The following is a 19560-nucleotide window of genomic DNA, read 5'->3' as shown; positions in this document are numbered from 1 at the left end:
GCTTCACCTACCTGTCACTGTTATAGTCGCAGTTGATTCTACACTTCCCACATGGCATGAGTAGCTGCCACTGTCTTCAGGTTTGAGGTCCATAATGCTAAGCTGGAGGAGGCAGCCGTCTTGCTTCATCTCATACTTCCTGTTGGCCCTCAGAGGCAGTCTGTTCTTTTTCCACTGCACTGGCGCACCAGGTTTAGACAGCTCACAGCTCAAAGAAACGGAACCTCCCTCCTCCATCCGCACATTTCGTAAATCTTTCTTGAAGAACGGAGGAAGCTCTGGACAATAATGAACATCCAGTGCTCAAAATGTTAATATAATGAAAACAGAGGTGAATCTATTGAGCAGTTTTGACACTGATTGTCCTCATTAGGGTCACAGATGAGCTGAAGGCTGTCCCATCTGGCTAGGCAGAAATACGGTACACCCTAGACAAGAAGTCAATCGCAGGGCACATACAGAATAGGCAAACAACCATTCACACTGACATTCACACCAATGGACAGTTTTTAGAAGCCAGCGTACCCATGGACATGCAAACCTCAGCAAACCATGATAATTGCAGTTTACTTCTTTGGGAAGAACGTGTGGAAGGACCTTTTTGTTCTAAGATGTTCAGTTAGAACAGTCCATAAAACCTACTGCTGGTCCGCACAGTCATGTCATGAACCCCATGAAACACTTTTGGGATCAACCTGACTGATTGCAATATCAAATTGACCTTACCCTTGACTGTAATCGTTGCAGTAGTTTCTGCATTTCCTGCTTGACATGTGTAGCTGCCACTGTCCTCAATTTTAAGCTCCTTAATGTGAAGCTGAAGAAAGCAGCCATCTTGCTTCATTTCGTACTTCCTGCCGGCCCTAAGTGGCAAACTGTTCTTCTTCCATTGTACCGGCAGCCCGAGTTTGGAGAGCTCACAGTACAGGACGGCCGAGCTTCCCTCCTCAGTCTCAACACTTTGTAACTCTTCCTGGAAAAATGGTGGGAGCTCTGGAAATGGAAAGATAAATTACATAAATGGGCACACCTTTGTAAATCTGTATTACTTCCTGTATTACCTGTCACAGTAAGCTTAGCACTGGCCTGTGCATCGCCTGTATCACAGGAGTAAACTCCAGCATCCAGGGGCTCCACATCATGGATAAGCAATAAGTTGACTTTTCCCTCCTTTCGTATTTCAAATTTCTCACCGTTTCGGAGAGGGATATGGTTGCGCCTCCATGTAACAGGGGTGGTAAAGTCAGAGGTTGTGCAGGACAAAGTAGCAATTTCTCCTTCCAAGATTAGAATATCTCGAGGTTTCTCCTCAAATAAAACTGAAAATTAAAACATCCATTTAATGAATAAATCTTCATAATAGGTCTTGATAAATGTATCTCCACACCTTTGGCCTTTGGCACCACTAGAAGACTTGCTGATGTCCTTTCCTCCCCAACCACAAATGCCACAATGCCCGTCTCCTCGGGGGTTGTCATGGTGAGGACAAGTCGGTGTATGCGACCCTGGCATGTCATCTGGTTCATTTCGTTCCTCTGCAGTGGACTGGAGCCGAGCCACCACACACCCTCATTCACATTGGAGTGGCTAAGCTCACACACAAACATGGCGTCCTCCCCCGCAGTCACAGTGATGTCTTGAAGCTCTGTAACAATTCGCACTCGTTCTGTGGAGAAGGACAGAGAAAGTTATCTTTTTACCAATGGAGTGGGAGATTTTTGTGTTTACACGTACCCCTCACAATCAACTTGGCGGTGGTCTTCTTGCCCCTGGTAATGCAACAGTATTCACCAGCATCCTCCGAGTTCAGCTGCTTGATCTCAAGCATATGCGTAGGTCCTTTCTTCGTAATAATTACTCGGCCCCCTTCTTCAATGACAGTGTTGTCCTTTTTCCAAGTTACTGGGACATTTGCACTAGAAACTTCACATGACAGCAGCACCAATTTGCCCTCCATCACCGCTTGGCTCTCCAATTCCTTCTCAAAGAACACCGATGCTGCCGCTAGTATAAGAAAAAAAGAGATGTTACTTGAGATGAAACAATGAAACTGTGGAAATGATTGTGTTTGATAGACAAGGTAGAACAGTCCTCTCAAGTATAAGATTCCCAACAATTATTCAGATTCAAATTAATTTATTGATCCCTAAGGGGGCAATTCCCCCAGTCACAACGCGTCCAAGAAACATGCTATCAGCAATGAAAAACGGAGGAAGACAGAAGCCTGATAGGTCACCTTTCACGCCCCGAGTTTCGTAGATGAAAAGTAAAAATATAAGGAAGGGTAAGAGAAAAGCAAGGCTCAAGCTCTGCACCTTTAAAGGGGGACACAGTGTGAATCTGGAAAAACCTCAGAACATAAAGCCACATGAATTATTAACACATTCTTATCTGACACATTTCATTAATAATAATGACCGTTACCTCTCACGTTCACTTCCGCTGTCGTCTTCTGCTCGCCAAAGACACAACTGTACTCCCCAACGTCCTCTGGCTGGACGTTTCTGATGCTCATCTCAGCTATGTTGCCCTTGAGGGTCATTTGATAACGCCCGCTGTGAGAGACCTGGTCCTCTCCCTTCCACCATTGTACAGATACCCCTGTCCTGGACAATTCACAACGTAGGGTCACGTTGCCTCCCTCAGCGGCCTCCTGGTTTTTTAAGCCCATCTTAAAAGTGAGGGGAATAGCTGTGGATGTGGGATAGAGAAAATTACTACTATTTCACAACACACATTTACACATAGCGATCATTTCTTACGTGTAACAGTGATGTTGGCTACGGTCTTGGTATCGCCATAGGTACAGCTGTAGACTCCACTGTCCTCCATTTGAATGTTTTTGATGGTCAGCTCCAGGATGCTGTTTCGATTTCTTAGCTGATACTTGAAATTATTATTCAGCAGCTCCTGGCCTTTCCTCCACTCAACAGGAAGGCCAGGCTTGGATAATTCGCATGTCAACGTCACGCTGTTCTCTTCCTCCACTTGCAGGTTCTTCAACTTAGTTTTGAATGTGATGGGAGGTGCTGGAAATACATTTTCTAATGTATATCTGGAGGGAACAGTTGGGTATATTGTAGTAACTGTGCGATCACTCACCTTTCACTATTAGCTCAGCAGTTGATTGGCTGTCTTTAGTCTTGCAAGTGTACTTTCCAGCATCACTCTCTTCAACATTGTTGACAAATAGTTTGGTCAAATTTCCCTCCTGTTTCATTTCATATTTATAACCGGGCTTCAGGATCACTCTTCCTTTCCTCCAGTCCACTGGTGCTCCAGGTTTGGACAACTCACAGTAGAACACTCCACTGTCACCTTCCTTCAGCTCCAAATTCTGAACTTCTTGCTTAAATGTAACAGGAAGGGCTGAGAAAACCAACACATAAACAATCAAACATGTTTCAAATTCTTTCATACACGAGCTGAAAACTGTGAAGTTCTGTAAAAGTGGTTCTTGACAGGGATTTAAAATATTGACAGTGGCTGTAGATTGTCGTGTAGAACTGCATAAATACATTGCATAATGGATATGATTGCTCCTATTAATTATTTACTGAAACAGCATCTCTGATCCTTTGTTTTCACATAAACTCACCAAGTAAACTGTGACTATACTCACAGGTAACTTGTACTGAGTTGACTGAAGCCTACCTCTTACTTTGATATCGGCTGAAGTCACAGCTGTACCAACAGAGCAGCTGTATTCGCCAGTATCCTTGAGGGTTAGTTCTGTGATCTGCATCTCACACACCCTCCCCTCTTGCTTCATCTGATATTTGGCGCACTCCCCCAGGAGCTGAGCATCCTTTCTCCACTCAACTGGGACTCCTGGTTTGGAGAGCTCGCAGTGGAGGGTCACACTGCTCTGCTCCACAGTTTCCTGGTTCTTCAACTTTTGCTTGAACGTCACTGGAATTGCTGCGGGTGGCAAATATTGTGAGGTATGTACACTTACTGTCGACAATAGTAAATATGCTTATGCAAGTTGATACATAATAGCACTATCAAAACTTGTCTTGTAGCTAATCCTGTGGTCAGTACTGTAATTGCATAAAAAACAGTCAAATTGTGTTCTCTCACCAGTGATTATGATTGTGGCTGTACTTTTAATATCCTCGCAAACGCAGCTGTAAATACCACTGTCTTCAGGCTGACTCTTTCTAATGAGCAGCTCCAGTGTGGAACCTCTCTGCTTGAGCTGATACCTCTCACCATTGGTTAACACATCATCTCCCTTCATCCACTGAGCAGGGAGGCCTGCTTTGGAGAGCTGGCAGCAAAGTGTTACCCCGTTTCCCTCTTGCACTTCAATATTACTCAGTTCATGGAGGAATTTGACAGGTCGTTCTAACGGGAAAATAAGAGACATTACCAAATGTAAAACACTATAATATCATGAGTATCACGGGATTTGACTTGTTTTTGGTTGAATTGCTGTTGACTGTTGTGTGTTTAGAGCTTACGTGTATTCAAGGGTTATAGCTATATAACTATATGTTTTTGATATTGCAGATTTCATGCATAAATCCAAGGCCTCCACTTGCCCACTCAATCCTTTCCCCACAATCATGGTTAAATTCTTCACTGGTTACCGTCATCTCTCATTATTCACTCTGACTTCACCAGTGTCATCCCGTCATTGTTCAAAACTGCAGCTGTCACCCATATTAAAACAAAAACAACAACAAAATAAAAACTGGTTCAGAACCCAACATTTACAATAACTTCTGCCCCATCTCCAATTTACCCTTTTTATTTTAGGTTAGGTTTTAGTTTTTTGTCCACTCCACCATACTGAAACAGCTTTATTTAAAATGACCTCTGATTTCCTTGCTGCAGCTCACTCCGGTTCACTCTCCATCCTCAACCTCCTCGACCTCAGTGGGACCGTTGACACCCTCACACACCATCCTCAATAGACTCTCCACCATCGGCAACACCCACACCACCCTCGACTGGTTCAATTCATACCTCAAAGAATACACTCAGTTTATCCAGTTAAAGTCCTTTTCATCCAACCTTCAACCAGTTACTTCAGGTGTGCCCCAGAGCTCTGTCCTGGACCCCCTGTTTTACCTTATCTACTTCCTCTCCCTTGGCACAATTTTTCATAAATTCAATATCACCTATCATTGTGTGGATGTCACCCAGCGCTTCCTCTCCTGCAAACATTTTACTTCCTCCCTCACTGTTTATCAGAAATCAACACCTGGTTAACCTCTAACTTCATTTTGCTAAACTGACAAAACAGAAGTTCTTCTTGTTAGAACAAAATGTCAATTATCCAAAGTTGGCAGTTTCTCCAAACACCACTAACTATAGCTTCCCCTCAGTTTAAGATTCTGGGTTTCACCGTCGACAGCATACGATCATTCCTTAAGCATAACAGTAATATAACTCAATCAGCCTACTTGCACCTGTGCAATATCGAACGGCTCTGTCCGTTACTTCAGCTCTGCTACTGCTCTCTACTCTGCTCTCCAGCTCTGGAACTTTTTGCCACCTGACCTCATCCTTTCTTACCACTTTTAAATCCAAACTCAAAGCACATCTATTTAAAACTGTGTTGTTGTTGTTGTTTTCAAGTTTTTTGTTGTTGTTTTTTTTTAATTGTTGTTTTATTGATGCACAATGCCAATGAGGGTCTTGAAAGACGTTTTCAAATAAAATATGTTAGTCATTATTATATGATCATAGTTGCACTCGTGTATACTGACCATTCACTGTGAGGCACGCTGTAGTACTTTCTTCACCACAAATACAGGCGTAATCACCAGCATCTTGGAGAGTGACTTCACTAATATTCATCTCCAGCTGTAAATCCTTCTTCCTCATCTGGTACTTGTCTCCTTGCCTCAACACCAGCCCTCCTCTCCTCCACTCCACTGAGTGGGCAGGTTTGTTAAGCTCACAGCGCATAAACACACTGTTGCCTTCAATCACCTCCTGGTTGGCAAGCATGACCATGAAACGTGGTGGTAAACCTAAAAAAAATAATTTGGCCAACCACTGTATTCCGTTTTATATGGATTATATTAATATGTTACTGACAACAGTTATCTTGTTAATTGATTAGGCAAACAAAAGTAAAGCAATGTATTTCAAGATGAACGTACGAGGATGTGTCAACTCACCCTGGACCGACAGCTCTGCAGTTGATTGGCTGTCCTTGGTCTTGCAAATGTATTTCCCAGCGTCGCTATCTTGCACGTTGTTGACAATCAACTTTGTGTAAGGCCCTTCCTGCTTCATCTCATACTTGCCTCCACTGCTCAGGAGCACACGACCTCTCCTCCACTCTACTGGAGCTCCGGGTTTGGAGAGCTCACAGCAGAAAAGCCCACTGTCGCCTTCCTTCACCTCCAAATTCTGGAGCGCACGTTTGAATATGACAGGAAGTGCTGTTTGGCAGAGCACACACAGATTTATGTCACCAGTATGGAAATACCCGAAAATAACTTTAAATGTCCTGATGTTCGAATTTTACTCACGTTTCACTTTGAGCTCAGCAGTGGTTTTCTCATCTCCTGTAACACAGCTGTACCTTCCGGCGTCTTCCACTTGAACGTTGACAATGGTCAACTCAGCTGCCTTCCCTTCAAGCTTCAGCCGATACTTTCTCCCTGACATCTCCTCAGACAGCACCTTTCCGTTTTTCTGCCACTCTACCAGGGCATCTGTTTTTGACACTTCACAGTGGAGCGTCACACAGCTGCCCTCCTCTGCCTCCTGGCTTTTCAGACTCCCTTTAAATGTGGCGGGAACAGCTTCACAAGGACAAAGAAGATGGATTTACATGTACAGGTATGTAGTTGATTTCATACTTGAAACTTCTAGACGATTTTGGAGTGTTCCTGTGCGAATTTTGTTCCATTTGTGTAGTCAAGGATCTGGTGTTGGACCTCGGAGTCACCATGCCTCACAATCGCTGTTCTACTTCACCTCTAACATTAGCAATTGAGATTTAAGGGCGAGCTAACTGGCCTAGATCAACCACCAAATTGTAAATACAGTACAATAATGCAGTGTTTTTCAACCCTGGTCCTCGGAACACTATCCACCCTGTTTTCCATGTCTCTCTATTTGCAACGCAGGTGATACTTATGACAGCTCATTAGCAAGCTCTGGAGAAGCCTGATAACGAGGACCAGGCCCGAGGACCAGGGTTGGGAAACACTGCAATAATGAACCGTGTCCATATTGTTGCAATGGTTTAGACCAGTCGTTTTCAAAGTGAGCGTCATCTACCCTATGGTCCGCCAGAGAACATTAGGGGATTGAAATCCCTAATTAGACTTGTAGTCCGTAAAATAGACACCATTTTTAGTACATCAGACATGATGTAACGCAAAGCAATCACAGCCATAAGAACTTGTTTCAACATGTTTCAAAATGGTTACAACAAACAACCTTAGCATACTGTAGAACATACCAATGACTTTAACTGTTGCCTTTGTCTTCTGGTCTCTGCAGACACAGGCATAGATGCCACTGTCCTCCGGCAGAGCATCTCTGATAGTCAGCTCCAGCACAGAGCCTCTCTGCTTCATCTGGTACTTCTCCCCATCCTCTAGCAGCTCACCGGCCAACCTCCACTCCACAGCAATGCCAGGCTTGGAGATCTCACAAGACAGCGTGATGTTGTGTCCTTCCTCCACTTGAAGGTTCTTCAGCTTTTGCTTGAAGGTGATCGGGAGCGCTAAAAAGCAACATAGAAATATGTCAATCTTCCAGAAACAATAATGCACACATAAACCATGTTTATTCTGAAAAATTAATGTTGACGTCACGTTAACTGTACCATTCACAGTGAGGGTCGCTGTGGTCTCTATGCTCCCACAAATGCATGTGTAGATGTCGCTGTCTTCTGGCGTCACATCAAGGATCCTCAGTTCAATCAGCGTGTCCCTCTGGCGAATGTGATATTTGTCGCCATTCTTGATGAGCTCATCCCCCTTCTTCCTCCACTCCACAAAGAGGGATGCTTTGGAAAGCTCACAGCGTAAAGTTGCAGTGTTGCCCTCCTCGAACATCACGTTGCGCAGCTTCTGCTTGAAGGTCAGTGGCAATGCTGAGGAATATTCAGAAATATTTTGCACCAATAAATCAGGATTCTGATGTACTTTGGCAATAGAATATTTATTTGCTACCTTTGATTTTGATGGTGGCAGATGTGACCTGATCGGCACACAAACACTTGTACAGCCCACTGTCTTCAGGAACAGCTTTCCATATCAAAAGCTCCAGAGTTGTCTCCCATCTTCTCATCTGGTACTTCACTCCATTCTTCAACACTTCTTGGCCTCTCATCCATTCTATTGGTATGCCAGATTTGGAGAGTTCACATCGCAATATGATATTACTCCCTTCCTCTGCATGAATGTTCTTCAGTTGCTGGATGAATGTAATCGGAATGGCTGGAAAGCAAGGAACAAAAAAGGATAGGATTGGTAAAGGTGAAAAGAAAGTGCAAACAGAACCTAACAAGACCAAAATCATGAACATGGCTTTACCTTGTACTTTGAGCCTTGCTGAAGTGTGGTGGCCTCTGCATTGACAGGTGTACTCCCCTGCGTCCTCTGGCTTTAGAGCTCGGATTATGAGCGAATTGATGGTCAGTTTCTGTTTCATTACATACTTGTCTCCAGGCCTGAGGTTCTCAATGCCTTTTCTCCATTGGAACTGGACTCCCGGCAAAGAGTACTCACAGGTCAGGGTAGCAGTTTCACCTTCTCGGGACTCTACGTTCTGCAGAGGCTTTGTGAACTCAGCTGGGATAGCTAAAAATAGATCCAGTAGTAACATTAGACAAAAGCAAATTTATGTTATTGTTCATTTATATGGAGAATTCCCATTGATACCTTTGACAGTTACAACAGCTCTCGTTGTAACAGATCCAGCGCTGCATTCATACACCCCAGCATCACTTTGGCAGACCTCACGAATTGCCAGCCGAGCCTCACATCCCACACGACTTGCAAAGTACCTTGATGAGTTCCACATCAGACAGCAATCTTTGTACCACAGGATGTGACATGGCTTTGAGGTTACGCAGGACAAAACGAGACCCCCTCCTTCAATAGCCTCACAGTCCTCAAGCGCTTTACAAATGGTTGGACGTCTCTCTGGCAAAGGGAACATGTCAAAGCAATTAAAGACTAAATGAAACGGAACAAGAAAAAAAAAACGAAGCAATGACAAATCCTCACCTCTGACCAACAGTGACGCATATGATCGTTTGTCACCGGCTGCAAACGAAATGGTACCAGTGTCTTTGCGGGCCAGCTGTCTAAATGTCAACGTGTGGTAGCCTCCTGCCAACATCTGGATCTCATTAAGCTGATTATTGTAAAGCAGAGTCTCGTCCAGGTACCACTTCACCCCCGTGTAGTCACTGGGACAGATTTGACACTTGAATGTGACTGTGTCGCCTTCGAGACACTCAGTGTCCTCCAGTTCATCCAGGATCACCACCTTCTGGCCTGAAACAGACAGAAAAACGGACTAAAAATCTCATTTCGCTAGCCCCTATATTAAAAAGGTTAAATATTAGAAGCTATCGGTTTTGCATTCACGTTTGTCCTGAACTGTACTTAAATGTTAGTTCTTCCGAGGCCCATAACCCAAACCTCTATAACGGTTTCCTACTAAAAAGATTAAAGTCAGCTGCACACGAAGTTTGCAACTTGTTTTCACGTGCTGCCAACTGTCTGCAACTAAATTGGCTGGGATTACAAATGTTGATTGCCACATGATCTTCCATCCATTGAAATGAAGGAACAGAAGTTTGCATTCATACAGTCAGTAGTTGGAGCCATCATTGCCTTCAGCCTCTTGAATATCCACAGTCTCTCCGCCAACAACGAAATTTATCTACATTGGCCAGTAGAATCTTCTTTATCCTTGACAATTGGGCATGTTTAAATAATATTGGTGTCACTTCAATTCTCAATTTTCCCTGTAATAATACCAAGGTTATTATTAGGCCTTTAGTGTTGCAGCAAGTTGGTAGGTGTGCGGTGATCAGTTACAGACTACTTTGATCCCAATTTCCCGGATCGGTCTATTTTTTGCTGTGCTGCTTAAGAAAGATGGAAGCTATTTTCCCTGACTAGAACTTTATTAAACAAGTGTCTAGTGTTTTCCTCACCCTGCACGGTCAGCTGTGCACGGCTCTGCATGGTCCCAACGTCACATGTGTAGATATCTGTGTCCAATTTCTCCAGATAAGTGATGGTGAGTGACAGCACCACACCCTTTTGCCTCATGACATACTTCCTACTAGATCTCAGCTCCATCATGCCCTTCAGCCAGGTCACTCGCTTGGCTGGCAGTCTGGTCTCGCACTCCAGGGTCACTTTACCCTTTTCCTCTGCTTTGGTGTCCTTTAACTCCCTTGCAAATGAGTGTTGCAGTTCTGAAATGAAACATAGTTTAGAAATTGAATGTGAATGCTTAGTATAGCAATTCTACCAACCCTTCAGCCTTCTAGAGTAAGTTGTGCCTTGACATCAGTGTCTCACCACCTTATTTTCTTTTAGTGATATTGATTGAATCTTCTTGAAGAAAAATGTGATAATCCAGAACAATGTTTTTCTCAAGTACTTACCTCTGACCTCTAACTTGGCACGGGAGGCAACCCCATCAGCCTGACAGCAGTACTCTCCTGAATCTCTGATTGTGGTGTTCTTGACTATCAGCCGTGCCAGGTTCTTTTCCACACTCATCCTATATTTGTGACTCTGCCTGATTAAATGGCCGTTTTTCAACCAGTGGATGGTGACCTCAGGTTTGGTGATCTCACAACTCAGCTCCGCATCCTCACCTGGCACAGTCTTGACATTCAGCAGATCCCTAAAAATGTGCACTGGCCTCTCTAACATCACAGGACACACATTTACATTTTTTATATGAATTCATCTTGCATTGGTTATAATACTATTTACCTTTGACAAAGAGCATGGTTCTGCAGCTTAAGTCTTTAATTGTAAAGATCACGTCTCCAGCATCAGACAAAGCTGCATCTTTAATTCTCAACTTGTATTTGCGACCGTTGTTGATGACCAGGAAGTGGCCGTTGGAGACAACCACTTGACCGTTAATGGTCCAGAAAGGCTCATCACTAAGAAGGTGAGAGAGCTGACATTCAAAAGTGCAACTTTCACCCTCCAGTATGGATGTTGTCTTCAAACGCTGCATAATAGTGATATGTAAATCTGTAAATAGATCAAACATGGATCATTTAAATATGCACTCTCCACGTATTTTAATTGTACTACTCTTCAACCAACCATGTACAGTAACTTTAGCCTTGGTCTGGCTGGTGCCCAGATCACAGGTGTACTGTCCAGCATCATCTTTGGTCAAGCAATGAATAATCAGTGCCATGGACCTCCCGTACTGGCACAACTCATGTTTTTCATCTGCTGTCAGGACAATGCCATTCTTCCTCCAGACTGGGATCACAGACTCTTTGGAAATTTCACACTGTAGGCAGACCTCCCCTTGTTCTTCCCCAACTGCATCTTCCAGTGGTCTTAGGAAAACCGCAGGCCGCTCTAAAGGCAATAGAAACAGTAATATAAAACATAAATTTAGCATTTATGGGAATAGTTCTCTGAAATAAACCAGAATATCAGAAAACCTTTTATTTTAGCTGACCTTTAACCTTTAAAGTTGTTGTCTCCGAAAGAAGGCCAGCTTTAAAGGTAACTCCGCTGTGTTGGGGTCTCAGCTTCTTAATGAAGAGGCTGTGCATGGTACCCATGTGTTGGATCCTGTTTATGGCATTGGAATAGAGGCGGACATTGTTGAGGAGCCACTCTACGTTGGCAACCACATAGTTGAGCTCACAAGCAAAACTGGCAACTCCGTCCTCTTCAAGTTCCACCGGTTCAAGGTGTTTCACCAGCTTTAGCCTTCGCACTGTGATTAAGAAAAAAAGAGTGAATCCAATACAAGTTGGATCAGTTCTCAACTCAATAAATCATACTTAACCTACATACCTTCGACCTTAACATGTGCTGTGCTCTGTGAACCCCCCGCCATGCAGCGATACTGCCCTGCATCCATCCCTACCAAGCCATGGATTGTCAGCTCTGCACGTTTCCTCTCTCTCCTCATGCTGTACTTGTTTGAAGTCTTCAGAGCCGTACGACCTTTAAACCACCTCACCACCCTGGGGGAGGGGGCAAACTCACAGCTCAGAGTGACAGAGCTGTTCTCCTTGGCTTCCACATCTTCCAAACTGCGGACAACTTGGAGGGGCCGCTCTACAGGGAAAGAAATAGTTTACCAGCTGAAAGCGATACCTTCACCCTTCTAATGATCACAGAGAGGATGTACTTGGGGGAGGGATGGTTCACCCACCTATTACCGTAAGCTCCGCAGTAGAACGGCTCTTGCCAGCAACAAAAACAACAGGCCCCGACATGGAGCTGTCTGTGGAGGTGAGGCAAAGGCTGTGGATGTTACCCTCCCTGTAGATGTCCACGTCTTCTCTGGGCTCCAAAACATTCCCATTCAGGGTCCATTTGGGCGGCCTTCCTGATTTCAGGCTGGTCTCCACTTGGAAGAGGGCTGGCTCTGGTTCTGTCACTTCCACTGAGCTCATGCCCCGAACAATGCTCATAGCCTGCTCTGCATGGACAGTCACGACACACAGCATACTTCCGTTATTGACACGTACATTCTGTATAATGATTTCTATTATTTTCTGTAAGAATAAAACATGTTTTAAATAAAATCCAAGCAGATCTCACTTATCTAGTTGCAAAGTTACATCAGTAAATAGGAAAGTTTGTCCAAATAGGTTAGGAAAAGTACTGACATTCTCTACTCAAGTAAAAGTACAATTACTTATGCAAAAATAAAAAAAAAGTACAGGCTCTGAAATGTACTTGATGAGTAAAAGAGTATTTTTACCAGACGATTCCTCCTACGTCAATTTGAAAGATATTAGCTAATGGAGCAATAATGGGTATATATCGGCCAGTTGACTCTGACTTGCCCTGCGTTGAGTCGACAGTGTTGAGTATCACACGCTCATGTTGCTGGTCCACTCCTCGCTGACATGATTGAACTTTCATATTGTTGACTGGCTGTCTGCAGTGTTCTTCTTATCAGGTCCAAATTATCCTCTGGTGTGGTGGCGCGCATTACCGTCATATTTATGGGTTGTCCTAATCTAAGCCAATTGCACGTCATGTGATAGCGAGTTAGGGGACCGTGTGTAACGCTTCATATGATTGGAGCCAGGAGACATTGACGGCTGTTTTTACTTCCAGGTAAAGTATTTAAATAGTTTTCAGGCTTTTAAAAACAAAAGTAACGACCTTGTTTTGATATGCATTGAATAAAAAAGTACAGATACTCATGCTAACATGTAACGGATAAAAGTAAAAAATAGTCTAAAAAATACTAAGGAAAGTACTCAGGAAAGTACAATGTACTGAAAAAAAACTACTGAAGTACAGTCACAAAGTTTTTTCTTAGTTTGTTACTTCGCATCTCTAACCATAAGTCCTTGAGCTTGAACATTACTTGTGGTGTACCGCAGGATTCTATCCTGGGAACCCAAACTTTTCATTTTATACATCAATGACATTTGATGAGTTTTTAATATTTTAAAAACAGTGATTTTTGCAGATGACACAAACATTGTTTATTTTACATACCGTATATTCTAAAAAGTTATTTATGTGGATCTTGAATTTATTATATTGTAAAGGAAGGTGGAGGCAGGGGGCGGGGCTGAAATTAATAAGCTATGCATCCTTCTCCTCTTCTCAAACTTGCATCTTATCATATTGTGCCTTTATTATATTTCATCTATCATGATGTTTTTATAGTTGTGCTTGTTTGAGATAAAGAAAAATCAAATCTACTATGGCTTTCAACTGTGGTTCCACTACATCTACATACATGCATGCAACCTTGTATAGAGTGCCTGCGTATATCTCACCCTCAACAAGAAGCTGACAACAGGTTTTGTCATCTCCTGTGTCGCAGGTGTAGGTGTCTTCGTCTGAGGAGCAGACGTCGTCAATCGTGAGCTGTCTGTAAACATCTTGGCTGACAAGTTGGTATTTTTTGCTGGACACAAGCTCCCTCTTGTTCTTGTACCACTTGACCTGAGCATTGGCTCGAGAAACTTGGCACTCCAGCAGGCCTCTGTGGTGATACATGGCTATCTTGACTCTGAGAGGACGCACTATTTGGACTGGCAGTTCTGACGATTAAAAGAACAAGCTCAGTCAAGTATTTTACCAACCACCATCTCGAACATAAAGGGCCCTGTTTTTGTGCCCTGCCCAGGTGATGTTCCTTAATTAGTGCAGATAGAATAGGTTGTTTCCTATTAAATTCCACTGACTTAATGCTAGAACTTTTTAGCCACCAACAGACTCACCTTTTACTGTAAGCGTCGCGTAAGAAGAGATGCGTTCCGCAGTGAATCTGATTTCTCCAGCGTGCTCTGGCCTGACCGACTTAAAAGATAAGGTGTGTGTTTTACCTGAAACCAGTTTCAGAACAGAAGGAATACAATTCTGCCTTCCTTGAAGATATTTTATTAAATATGTTCACAGAATATGAATTAATGGGCTCATTTACCCTGATGTCTGATCTTAATGTTGTCTCCATGTCGGATCCTACAGTCGTCTCTGTACCATCGACCATCCACATCCACTTGGTTTACTTCACACAAGAAGCTGACGGACTGACGTTCGATAGTATCAACATCCTCAAGTTCCTGGACAATGTGGGTGTCCCTAGCTGGTAGGAAATTAAAGAAGCAAGCCATAATAATTAACCTACTGAAAGCAATGATGTTTTCATAAATGCTCTATACGAAAGTCACTTAATTTTGTCTTTAATTAGGCAGGCCTAATGAAACCTGAATCTTGAACTTGATCACACTCACTTGGACTACAGAATTGTCAGTCGACAGTCGTCCTAGCCTACCTCTAACAGTGAGTCTGCCGGAAGTCTGAATTCCATTTGCCTGGAAAGAGATCAAGCCCACGTCTGCCAATGCCACCCTGTTTAATATGAGAGAATGTGTCTTCCCGTGTGTGCTGATGCGACAGTTGGGCTTGGACTTGAGCCGCATCCCATCCCTGGTCCACACTCCCTCAATGTATGACAAGTTGAGGGTCACGTCAAAGGAGATGCTCTCGCACTCTGACACTTCTACATCCTCCAAGCCTCTCACCACCTGCAGACGGTTCTCTGGACCATGAAGCCAAAAGGTTTGTGTATGCACTCAATAACCAATGTGGACAATTGAATGAAATGAAGAACTTACTTGCAGCTGCTACTATTCCACCAGGTATATTGTCTGCCATTCTTGCAATCTTAATGGCTTCGTCTTGATTGATTGGAACCTTTCAGTCTGGTACTGGAAATACATATTTGAGCTACAGATAAGTCTCTGGATAATGGGGCAACGGTGAAATACAATGTGGTATTGTACATTGTATTTTTGCCTTTCACTAGATTATCTAGCATTCTTCAATAACTGTACAGTAGAACACGTAATTCCTCTACATTATAGTAACTGACCTACAGATGACTACTACTACTTTGACGAGATCCAATACATGACCTGTATCCAAATTCTGTCAATACAAAGGTAATCATGCCTGATTGACTTTGTCTAAGTTTGATAGACTAGCTCAACAGCATCTTGCTAAAGCTAACCATAGTCTTAAGGAGAAATCTGGGATCAAGCCCATTCATTTGCAAGACGATCACTTCATGATCTCAGCCAAGTCACCCACAAATATATTTCAGTTTCCTTATTGAAGTACACAAGGAGAGGCATCGTGTACTACAACCACACCAATTAACATTGTCTCATGTCATGTGCAATATGAACCACCAATATTTTCAGCTTGGAAAAAACAGGGATCCTTGTTTGAGAACTCTACTGCTCTATAGATATTGATCAATTGTACTTATGGTTTATATATTATCTGCACATTTGGGGTAGACATTCATTCTTGTCTTTGCTGCTAGGTCAATATCACAATAACATTTTAATTACAATCATGGCTATAATATTACATTGCTGTCCTCATCAAAAACCACTCATTCATCAAGAAAATGTAGCAAAAGAATACAACTCTGAGATCTTAAAAGTGGCCAAACATTTGCAGAAATACCAGTGTAATGATTAATCTCTTAATATGAATGAATGTATTTTGGCATGTTAACTCACTCTGCTAACTATAGCATGCATGTGCATAATAAGTGGTTCAATAACACTTTTTTTTTTTTTTTTTACATGGTTTTATTATCCACAACAAATTATTTGATAAAATTAGTAATTTTAATCATGTAATTAAATTGTCACCACGATATTGAACATTTTGCTTGTGTCCCAGAAATTACTGTCCACCCTGTCCTACTGGGGTATCTGCCCCTTTTTAAGCCGTCTGATGTTTTCAATGAGGTAACAAAGAGCATTTTGTTTCTTTCTATAAAGGAAGCTGAAACAGTAGATAGTTGCAGAATAGATTTTTACACTTTTCATGTATTTTTTTTTATCCTTATAATACAATATGAGGTTGGATCATGTGGCTTAACATGTCCACACTGTCATAGTGAAATCTCAATTTGTACGAAAACCCTTCATAAATTCAAAATATGTGTTAATCGTGTTGCTAATTGAAGGTTCAAAATGTGTTCATTAATGCGAACATTGACCAAAACTGTCCACCCTGTCACTGTCCATCCTGTCAGCCAGCTCACATCCAGTATTTTGTTGTTTCAATGTACATTTAGTTAATGTATAAAAAGCTGTGGAAATATGCATTTCTAACTGTAATAAGAAATATGATGCTAAATAGAAAATCCCAACTTTTCTGAGTTGAAATGGGGAAGTCTGAAAGACACCTTAGGGTGATAGTGACTGCTTAGAATGTTACCAAATCCAAGATGGCCGTATAAAAGTGGCATCACTATCGTACGGTGGATCCCCGCGGTGGCATGCTCGAACTCTCCGGTAATGACGAGCAGTTTAATCTCTGTCACCTCGTTTGACTTAGCTCATCGCCACCAATATAGACTCAGCTGTGACGCTGTCTCTACCAGACTGAATGTCCTCAATTGAGAAAGTGAAGCTAAAAAAAACAGGCCAAATGAGAATAGATTGATATCAAATCTGAGAAGTTGGAGCCTATATCACTATCAGTAAGACCTGGATGTTTACAAGGCTGTCTAAATGTGGGACAGCATGAACAGCATCACAACAAACCACTGGATTTGAATTCAACGTAGCTCTATTTTAACATTTCGGCCTAACATCATATACCAAAGAGTGTCTTTATAATTTACAAAAGATTTTCATCTTTCAATAGTAAAATAGAAATCGGCCCTCCCTTAGATTGTGGAATTATGTCACGACACATGCCAAGGAACCAAACACCAGCAGTGATGTACGCACCTTTAACTCAGATGTCATCTAAGAGAAATCCATCCTCCTACTGGCTAGACATGATGGAAAACAAATATTTTCTAGGAAGAACAAATGTATTGAGAAAAAAAAACAAACACCATCACAACAAAAATGCTAACATCTTTTTCAACAAAGCCTATATATTAACAAAATCAGCATGCATAGATTCAGAATATATGAGTCGCACTTCCCAAAGGAGACAGCCTCCAGTACTTTTCCCCCCCCTTGCTGCTGTGATGGAGCGATTTAGCGAACAGCTGACACATCCCTCCCCACATACTGACCTCCAAATAGCTCTCTGTCAGTATGCAGTCAAAGATAGCTTCAATCGTTTGAAGCGGAATGTGACTGGGATCAATACAATCGGCACAATCAACCAAAATGTGGTAATATTGGTGAGATTGCAAGGCGGAGAAGCTCATAGCATTAAAGCTTCTCCTGCTCGCATACCTGGGAAATGTTATGATGAGGAAACCCACACGGGCATAACCTTTGACCGTGAGGCTAATTTGCTAGCCAAAACAGTCAACATTTGCTGCCTTTCATCCATTTCTTCAGAGGTGGCAAACCCAGGTCCAGAAAATAAAAACTGCCCGTTTGGCTTTAGCCACACGTGCTTCCACTCAACCGGCAGGTAAACAAGCTCCACCTAGCTCCAGCTAGCTAACCTGCCAGTTGAGTAGAAACTCCTCCGAAAGCCAAACTGTGACAGGGCTTTTACTTTCTGGACCTGGATTTGACACCTCTGCATTTCTTTCTTTGGAATTTTACTGACAGCCTTTTTCTCAACATTAAGTTCACAATTTTAGAAGGAATATTATCTTATAAACTCATTTGAATAGGGAAGTACAATGTGTTAAAAGAAACTTCTCACAGCAGCGTAGTAAGCTGCAGGAAAGAAAATCAATAAACAAAGGGCAAAAAAGGAAGGCAGCCTTTATTTTTGTACTCAACTTAGTTTGAAAAACACTGATTTAACAGTCTTTCACCAATAAATGTATTGCACTGTGTGCAGCAACTCCCCAATAAATTATTTGGTAACAGTCCTATTTTTGATAAATGAGCTGTCGTTTATCTGCCGATTGAGTAGAACCTCCTGTGGCTCAAGCCAAACTGTAGTCTGTTTTTTTTTGCTTTCTGGACCTGGATTGAAATGAACGAAAGGCCGCAAATGCTAAATCTTTTGGCCAGCTCATTAGCATCACAGTCTAAGGTTCTGGGTTCAAATCTCTCCTCTAACAGTCCCATTTTTGACAAACAAAAAAGAGCAGAACTGATCTGAATGGCTGGGCAGGAACGTGGATTTTGGATTTTATTTTATGTTGATCATAATGTTCAAATATTTTTACAACTTTTGGCTTGTTCCATCAGAAGCAATTCTCTCATGATTTGTTCAGCAGTTTTTACGGGCTCGGGGAATATGCCACTGTCACGGTGCCAATGCTCAACAGACAACAGTTAAAAAAATAATGAGCAAATAATTGCGATCCGCTTTGTTTGTGGTGAGGCAACATGTCATTGTCCTTAATCTCATGTTTGACAGCTCAAAATGCATGCCGCCCCTCAGGGAACCTCCACCGTCACAGTTGAAAGGTCATGAGGACATTAAGCAATAAAGAGCTCACATTTCACTGGGTCATCATTAACAAAAAACAAAATACGTACACATGCTATTGTCATTTTGCATGCTGTCCGGAGGATGGATAAGATGACCTCCAAGGTAAAGATGATAACACCTCAAACAGACATCCAATTAAAAAAGTGAGATTTACACCAGATTTAAATATGCGTTTCCTAATTTAGACAAGCAGACTGAACACAAACACAGGACTAGCCCAGCATTGTGTTTGCTTGGCTTGATAGACAGCTCCATGTGCTACCGAGCACTCCTTAATCCAGTGAAACTCTATCGACACGGTAATCTCCACACAGTCCTGCTGCGGCACAAAAAAACAACTTGTCGTCAGCAAGGCTGGAATGGTGGCCTACAAAACACTCTCGCTTGCCAAAGTTCCACCACAACATTTATCACAAAGGTTTGTTTTGTGAAGTGATAAATGATAGGTTTGTTACATTTTTTTCCCCTTGCGAGTATG

General features: G+C 42.4%; 1 protein-coding gene and 1 long non-coding RNA gene across 14 annotated transcripts in view; one reads left to right on the top strand and one right to left on the bottom strand.

Annotated features, from left to right (window-relative positions):
- Positions 1-18094, bottom strand: part of obscna (obscurin, cytoskeletal calmodulin and titin-interacting RhoGEF a) — a 39921-nt gene extending 21827 nt beyond the window's left edge. Inside the window, exons 1-32 of the mRNA XM_077534211.1 lie at positions 17453-18094; positions 15311-15403; positions 14968-15234; positions 14617-14778; positions 14414-14518; positions 13967-14233; positions 12373-12642; positions 12009-12275; positions 11665-11928; positions 11295-11561; positions 10950-11219; positions 10613-10879; positions 10154-10420; positions 9213-9485; positions 8865-9128; positions 8517-8783; positions 8154-8420; positions 7805-8074; positions 7436-7702; positions 6495-6770; positions 6138-6404; positions 5721-5987; positions 4084-4350; positions 3655-3921; positions 3103-3369; positions 2763-3029; positions 2425-2691; positions 1735-2004; positions 1388-1666; positions 1062-1319; positions 727-993; positions 12-278 (exon numbers count right to left, since the gene is read on the bottom strand). Of these exons, the coding sequence (XP_077390337.1) occupies positions 12-278; positions 727-993; positions 1062-1319; positions 1388-1666; positions 1735-2004; positions 2425-2691; positions 2763-3029; positions 3103-3369; positions 3655-3921; positions 4084-4350; positions 5721-5987; positions 6138-6404; positions 6495-6770; positions 7436-7702; positions 7805-8074; positions 8154-8420; positions 8517-8783; positions 8865-9128; positions 9213-9485; positions 10154-10420; positions 10613-10879; positions 10950-11219; positions 11295-11561; positions 11665-11928; positions 12009-12275; positions 12373-12642; positions 13967-14233; positions 14414-14518; positions 14617-14778; positions 14968-15234; positions 15311-15350 (7807 nt within the window). The 5' untranslated portion in view covers positions 15351-15403; positions 17453-18094. The remainder of the gene's footprint in view (positions 1-11; positions 279-726; positions 994-1061; positions 1320-1387; positions 1667-1734; positions 2005-2424; positions 2692-2762; positions 3030-3102; positions 3370-3654; positions 3922-4083; positions 4351-5720; positions 5988-6137; positions 6405-6494; positions 6771-7435; positions 7703-7804; positions 8075-8153; positions 8421-8516; positions 8784-8864; positions 9129-9212; positions 9486-10153; positions 10421-10612; positions 10880-10949; positions 11220-11294; positions 11562-11664; positions 11929-12008; positions 12276-12372; positions 12643-13966; positions 14234-14413; positions 14519-14616; positions 14779-14967; positions 15235-15310; positions 15404-17452) is intronic.
- LOC144026997 (uncharacterized) overlaps positions 1-19560 on the top strand; it is a 48100-nt gene that overhangs the window by 19485 nt on the left and 9055 nt on the right. For 5 of the 13 annotated variants that reach the window (XR_013285347.1, XR_013285342.1, XR_013285338.1 and 2 more), the window contains 9 exons: positions 3625-3725; positions 3797-3944; positions 6676-6807; positions 7477-7689; positions 7814-8061; positions 8175-8324; positions 14014-14781; positions 14884-14975; positions 15093-15254. This is a non-coding gene — a long non-coding RNA (uncharacterized LOC144026997). The remainder of the gene's footprint in view (positions 1-3624; positions 3726-3796; positions 3945-6675; positions 6808-7476; positions 7690-7813; positions 8062-8174; positions 8325-14013; positions 14782-14883; positions 14976-15092; positions 15255-19560) is intronic. The other 8 variants (XR_013285349.1, XR_013285346.1, XR_013285348.1 and 5 more) reach the window with 8 other exon arrangements.

Source organism: Festucalex cinctus, chromosome 10 (assembly GCF_051991245.1).
Source record: "Festucalex cinctus isolate MCC-2025b chromosome 10, RoL_Fcin_1.0, whole genome shotgun sequence".
Classification (NCBI taxonomy): Eukaryota; Metazoa; Chordata; class Actinopteri; order Syngnathiformes; family Syngnathidae; genus Festucalex; species Festucalex cinctus.
The sequence above is the reverse complement of the archived record's forward strand: the minus strand, read 5'-3'. Positions and strand labels throughout refer to the sequence as shown.